The 7,445-nt window shown below is 46.0% G+C and overlaps 1 protein-coding gene across 1 annotated transcript; it reads left to right on the forward strand.

Annotated features, from left to right (window-relative positions):
* The first annotated feature begins 5,476 nt into the window (after window positions 1–5,476).
* On the forward strand, window positions 5,477–6,917 carry LOC146019512 (hemoglobin subunit beta-2-like). The gene is made up of 3 exons (XM_083152033.1): window positions 5,477–5,613; window positions 5,819–6,041; window positions 6,455–6,917. Exons 1-3 carry the CDS (start codon window positions 5,522–5,524, stop codon window positions 6,581–6,583), a joined length of 444 nt encoding a protein of 147 aa, XP_083008159.1. The 5' UTR covers window positions 5,477–5,521; the 3' UTR covers window positions 6,584–6,917.
* The last annotated feature ends 528 nt before the right edge of the window (window positions 6,918–7,445 follow it).

Consider the following 7,445-nt stretch of genomic DNA (forward strand, 5'->3'; position numbering starts at 1 on the left):
AAAAAACGTAATTTAATATTTTTTAATCCTAAAAATCTGGAGCTTAGTTAGAACTATGATCAGATATAAAAATGTCAACAATATACGTAAACCAGGCCAAAACATCAGAGCCACTACCTGGTAGCAATACAGGGGCGGTGTTAGTGGTGCCAGTGTACATGCTAAGAGAGCAGCAGAGAGAGGGTGGGAATGGGATTAAAAATAGGCCCTGGCATTTAAAGTACGCAGGCCCACCATGGCGACAAAAGTGAAGGATGTAGTTGTGCGCGCTCCGGAAAAGCAGGTGTGGCCACTCAACAGGGGGTGTGTCCTTGAGTGTAGTGTACCACACCATACACAACTTCTACACATTATGCAACAAAATACTAGACCCCATTATACTTGCCCCTTACACATGATGCCAAATGGAATGAGCCAAAATTCACATAATGCCATGTGTATTGTGTCAAAATTCACATAATGCCACACGGATTGAGCCAAAATTCATAAAATGCCACACGGACTATGCCAAAATTCACATAATGCCACATGGATTGAGCCAAAATTCACAAGATGCCACACAGATTGAGACAAAATTCACATAATGCCACACAGATTAAGCCAAAATTCACAATACGATTTATAAACAGGGACATTGTGCTCCAAAGGTGCGCATTAAACATTTACACCATAATGTCCATTACAAGTTAAGTTACACGCATTACAGTATGTCCATTACTCATTATGCCAAACACCATAATGCCTATTAAAAATGATGCAACATAAGTGCTGCTTATCTACATGCTCATTGCCAAGGGTTCCATGCTCATTGCCAGAGGTTCCATGCTTGTTGCCATGTGGGATTACATGCTCATTACCAAGGGGGAATACATGCTCGTGGTAAATGGGGGACAGCCGCCGCCAGGCAGAGGTGATAGCCACTGACAGCGGCAGAGCCTGGCTGTATTCAGAGCACTGCAGGTCCCGGCTATTTAAAATAATACCCCTTTCACACCAGAAAATGCATTCCCGGGTTGGCCCCTTTTACACCAGCCTAGTCCCTGCATTTTCTGGTGTGAGGGGGAGAGACCCCCCCCCCCCCCTTCCCCCCTTTAACCTGTTATCTCATTTAACCGGCTATATCATCGGAACCAATTGACCCATTTACATGAGACAAGTATCATATTGAAGAACTTTTGAGTGGGCTGATGGTGCCCATACACGGTACAATTGTGCTGTGTGATGCAATGCGCACTCCTGCGAGCATCCCATCGCACAGCACATAAGGGCCCTTATTCTGGTTGGTGCTGTAATGTCCGCGTGCGGTCGATCCGCTGATGTTTTGTGTCTGCGCATGTGCAGAGGCGTCTCTGCGCATGTGCGAACGGGACGCACGTCCAAATTCCGCATGAAATGTGTACACTACGAACAGGGAGTGGAGAGGGGCGTGAAGGGCTGTTGGGGCTCATTACCATATGTTTACACCCCGCGTTTCATGGGCGTTCCCATGAAAACGCTGGGCGTACGTATGGTAATGCGGTCGTGACGCACGTGTAGGGGGCGGACATATGACATTGCCGGATGTCAGCTGCCCGCCCAGATCCCTGCTTTTGCACGGAGAAATTCCTGTGTGGTCTGAGGTTGCGAGAGCTGCCTGACCACTCGGCCCTGCATTCGATGGTATGCGACCATCGAATGATGGGGGAGGTTCCCTGAGATGGAGGAGGTATATTCATGAGAAATACACTTGCGGTCCGTTCGGACAGCTTCTTACCGTATTCGGACGGAGTGAGCGATCCGTACGAAAGGCGGGGTTTAGGACGCACGGTCCTGGGCGCATATTCGGCTCTGTCCGCACAGACCAGAATAAGGCCCAAAGTCTCTGCAGCCCGTGCTTTTTGAACTAGGTCACAATCGCATCGCATCACATGCAAATCACATGTAAATTGCATGCGATCAGATGCAATCTAGTTCAAAACGCACAGATATAATAGTACCGTGTATGGCAGGGGTGTCAAACTCAAATTCACCGGGGGCCGCATCAGCAGTTTGGTCACCCTCAAAGGCCGGTTGTATCTGTAGGTCCCCCTGTATAATTATAATGCCATGACACCACAGGCTGCTCCCCCTGTATAATATAAAATGAATGCCATGACACCACAGGCTGCTCCCCCTGTATAATAATAATGCCATGACACCACAGACTGCTCCCCCTGTATAATATAATAAAAGTAATGCCATGACACATAAATGATTATACAGGAGGAGCAGCCTGTGGTGTCATGGCATTATTATTATTATTATACACGGGGACACCTCAGGAAACAGCAGATATATTTTTTTTTTTTATTGTGAGTGTGATCCTCATCCTCACTTACTGTTTCTCCGTCTGTCCTTCCAGCTTTTCTTCACTGCTTGCTGCGGCCACACTATCCCCGACTCCCGGTCCAGCTTCCCTGCCTGCTCCTACTTCTCTACAGACGCATGGGCAGGCGGCGTCATCGTCATGACGTCCCCACCCAGTGTCTGTCACTGCCGGGCATCAGAGGCAACAGGCGGCCGGGCCCTCCTCCACCTAGCCTTGGAGGCCGGCGGCCATGTTTCTGTAGCCGCATACATATGTGCCTACAGGAACATGAACGCCGACAGTGGAGGAACAGGTAAGGCGGCCGCGGACGTAGACGCGGCTCGCAGCACTCCTGTTTTAGACACACTGCCCCTGCCCGTTATCTCCTCCCGCGGGCCACATGACGAAGTCTGGCGGGCCGGATTACATGCCCGGGTGCCCCCCCCCCCCCCTGAATCCTCCAATGGTGCAATACAAGGAAGTACATCCCTAGAAACTGCAAAGCACTGAGGGGAGTTAGACCCTGCAAAAAAATTGTTTTACAGTCATCTCATCAATACATTTTAGGCAACACTGATCAAATAACACAACATAAGCAATGTCTTCTTCTAAACAATGTTAAAGATCAGTTAGACTATTTTTTACAATTAAGGCCGAGATTCAGGTTGGCTTGATAAGCTTCGAACATCGTAGCTTACTGGGTGCCTGAGATGCCGCCCAGCCGAATACCCGCCCCCCCATGCCGCAGAATCCCCTCGATACCATGCGAGATGAGGTGTACGAGAACACATCCCCTCTCATGCCTCCGCTAACAGGAGAAATCATTGGATGGTCACCCACCATCAAATGATGTCTCACTCCTTTTAAATAATATTCAGTCTCAACTGACTTTTAGTTGTGAGCACTAGGACGAAGATGGGGCGGGCAGCTGACATAATGTGACATCAGCAGGCTGTCCCTGGCAGGCATCGGTCTGCACGCGGACCCATGGGAATGCCCAGCGTTCTCATGTGAACACCCATAAAACTCTGGGCGTTCCCATGGGGGTGGTCCAGTCGCGCCCCCGTCCACCATTGGCCCTCCCTCTCCGCTGCGAATGGCCAAGGGTGGACGGGGGTCGCGACCGAATGGCGAACAGCCGCTTGCTGTCGGGGTTTGCACATGCGCAGAAATGCAGGTACTTGTGTATTAGCAGAACGCCCACTAAGCAAATTGCTTAGTGGCCGATTCTGCATAAGAAAATCGCATCGCACCCCCCTTTAGTGTAGTGTACCACACCATAAACCATGGGTAGCCCACTCCAGTCCTCAAGAGCTACCAACAGATCACATTTTCCTGCTCACCTCATAGGTGCACAGGTGTATTCATTACTCACTGACACATTATACAAGAGCCACAGGTGGAGCTAATTACTTCACTTGTGATTCTGTGAGGAGAAATGGAAAATGTGCACTGTTGGTAGCTACTGAGGACTGGAGTTGGCTACCCCTGCCATAAACCCTTTATACTTTCTAGTATTTATGCCCCTTACACAGTATGCCACATGGAAGCAGCTAAAATTCACATTATGCCACACAGTATGAGCTAAAAGTAACATTATGCCACACAGATTAACTCAAAATTCCCACAGACTCACTGAGCCAAGAAAAATACATTATGCCACACAGAATGGCAAAATTCACACAGAAAGAGCTAAAATTCTCATTTTCGCACAGCATGAGCCAAAAATTACATTATGCCACACAATGTGAGCCAACAATCACATTAAGCCACACAGTATGAGCCACAATTCAGCAACATAGAGAATGACAGCAAGGACAAAGGGACAGAGCGAGTGACAGCAGGGATATAGGGCCTTATTCTAGTTCACTCTTAAAGGTAAATTCCTTCTCAAATGGACAAAACCATGTGCACTGCAGGTGGGGCAGATGTAACATGTACAGATAGAATTAGTGGGCATTCTAATAAGGTTTTATTTAGATGAAAAAAACTAAATATATATTTTTTTGGTACTTGTTTCCTAGCACGGCGTCTGTCGTAGGTGATCGCATACCTTAAGTTAAGGTATGCGATGGACGCGACCGACGCGATTTCAGGGCTATGCGACCGATGCGATGGACGCGATTTTACATAGGGAACAATGTTAAATGGGCCAATGGACCCGAATTTTCATTGTATACCCACCCTTATGGGTATTTAACATGATAAATGCCCCCCCCCCCCCCCCCCCCATTGTTAATGCCACCCCACGATCAACAACAACCCGAAGCGTGGCGAGCGTAGCGAGCCCGCAAGGGGTGGCGGTACGCGTCCTCCAACCTTTTCATACCCCCACTATCCACGTCGGCGCAGAGTTGATTTTATATAGTGTGGCGAGCGCAGTGAGCCACCGAGCCCGAAGCGTGGCGCACGCAGCGCGCCCCGCGTGGGGACGCGTAATACCTGTGAAGTAATGTGTGTGTCCCCGCACCTCACGGGTTCGCTGCGCTCCCCATGCTTCGGGTTGGCGTTGATCGTGGGGTGGTGTTAACAATGGGGGGCCATTTGACCCATCAGGGTTGGGAAACAATAAAAATTGGGGTCTGGGGGCCATTTAACATTGGGGCCAATGTAAAATCGGGTCTCAGGGACCATTTTACATTGATTCCAATGTAAAAATCGCGTAGATCGCATCGCATGCGATTTAGTTGCATGCGATCGACTTGATTTTGGGGGGTCCCGATGGACACAATTTTTATCGCTGGCGCCGTGCTAGGAAACAAGTTCCATTTTTTTTTTTAAATCTTCGCAACTCATACAATTTTCATGGGTTGAGAACCACCCATATAATCTCTTGCAAATCTATTTTATTTTACATTAACAAAATGTGGCTATGGATTTATTTTTTAGAAGACCTTGTAATTAACAAGAAGACCATATTATTAGTGCAATCACGTGTGAATTAGTTACACATTTGGAATTACTTGTACACCAATTACTAATGAACTGTAAAACAAAACTTCCTGATGGCTGAGACCCACCAGATTAGATTTGCAAGGGTGGGCAGGGTGGAGAAGCATTAATGACGCAGCAAAAAAGGAGAGTGGGTGTGACTTGGCAAAAATGAACTATAAATCAGGGTTAAAATCTCCATAGTACAGAAGCAATTTACTTCTCGTTTAGAAACCTTAGCAGCTACTCACTCCCACAGGCAACATGGTCCACTGGACAGCTGAAGAGAAGGCCGTCATTAACTCCACCTGGGGAAAGATAACCCCTGACCATGAAGGCGGCGATGTCTTGGCCAGGTAAATAAAACAAATCTTACCTAAACTTTTATTTGACGTATCTGTTAATTTACTGGTCATTGTATTCTTTACCAAGTTGGAGTTAATGATAAATTGTATCTTTTTTCTTTTGCACTCTATTACATTGTTATTCAATTTTAGAATAGCACATGGTAAAAGGATCCCAGATATAGTAATATATTTCTTTCTCTTCCCATATGACTAGGGTGCTGATTGTGTACCCTTGGACCCAGAGATATTTCAGCTCCTTTGGAAACCTCAGCAACCCCACTGCTATCGCTGGAAACCCCAAGGTCCAAGCTCATGGCAAAAAGGTGCTGACTGCTGTTGGCAATGCCATTCAACACCTTGATGACGTCAAACACTATCTGGCCGACCTCAGCAGAAGCCATGCCCAGGAACTTCATGTTGATCCCGAAAACTTCAAGGTAAGTTCAATTATATCAATTATATCATTTCATGTGTCAAAGACTAAAGTTATATCAGAGAATGAGCTGGGAAGGCAGTGTTACTGATAATGTACTTGCTTTTCATTTCTATATTTTCCATTACAAATTAGATAAGGTATAGTGTAGTTAACACACTTGTGCTATAGAATGTTAACATTTCATTATTGTTATATAGAATATTAATTATTGACTATTATTATTATTACCATGCTATGTGCCATTGTACCTGTCTTAACATCCCAGTAGATAAGAGCTTTCATAGTACAGTGAGTACAAAGTAACCACACGTGTAGATGTCTGCTACCTGTAGAACAGTGCCCCACAGGGACTTGCACCACATAATTGCAGTGTGTGTGCTACTAGATAATCAGACATGTTTTATCTATTCACAGCGCCTGCTGGAAGTGCTGGTGATCGTCTTGGCTACCAAACTGGGAGCTGCTTTCACACCTAAAGTCCAGGCCGTCTGGGAGAAACTCAGCGCTGTTCTGTTGGCTGCTCTGAGCCATGAATACCAATAAACCAATGTATTTCCATACTGACATATAACATCTTGCCCGACAACCTTACATTGCTGCCATTGTCTGAAATGCTAGTATACACCTATTCTAGTTTGCAGATGTAGAAAAGTACCTACAGTATATCAATAAAAACAGTGGAATTGGATATGAAATTTTTGTTTTGTTGACCTTCAACTGCAATGGTCTTAATTTACACACATTGTTATGGTGAGGAAAAAAATACACCTTATAATAATTTCTTGAAGGCATCTATTTGTTCTAGAAAACAATGTATTGTTGAGGTAAATATGCATGTTGATGGGTAAAAAGGTCATCATATTCTTGATATGTTAACAATGGTACCCCACACTTAGAATACAAGCATCAATATAAAACATCCATTTGAAGTTCATATGCATGCTATTGTGCATAAAATTCCCTTCACATAGATTACCTCGAGGTTGTGAAAACTACAGACCTTATTCTGGTTCACTTTCAGAGGCAAATTCCTTCTCAAATGGACAAAACCATGTGCACTGCAGGTGGGGCAGATGTAACAGGTGCAGAGATAATTAGATTTGGGTGACTTATTTTGTTTCTGTGCAGGGAAAATACTTACTGCTTTATTTTTTAGGCCCATACACACTGGGCGACTTTGACCTGAAAGCCACTCAAAACAGCCTGTTTGAGCGGCTTTCAGCTCAAAGCCGCCCAGTGTGTATGCCCCATATACCAGCAGATGAGCAGTTTTCAGGATGGCTCTGCGCTATGCAACGAAGTCCTCCCCCCTCCGTCAGCGCTGGGCAGGGGGAAAGCCACTCAGTGTGTATACACTGAGCAGCTTTCCCCGCAGCGGTGATTGTCATCATCGCTGTCCATTCAT

This window comes from Crinia signifera, chromosome 7 (assembly GCF_055691185.1).
Source record: "Crinia signifera chromosome 7, ASM5569118v1, whole genome shotgun sequence".
Taxonomy (NCBI): domain Eukaryota; kingdom Metazoa; phylum Chordata; class Amphibia; order Anura; family Myobatrachidae; genus Crinia; species Crinia signifera.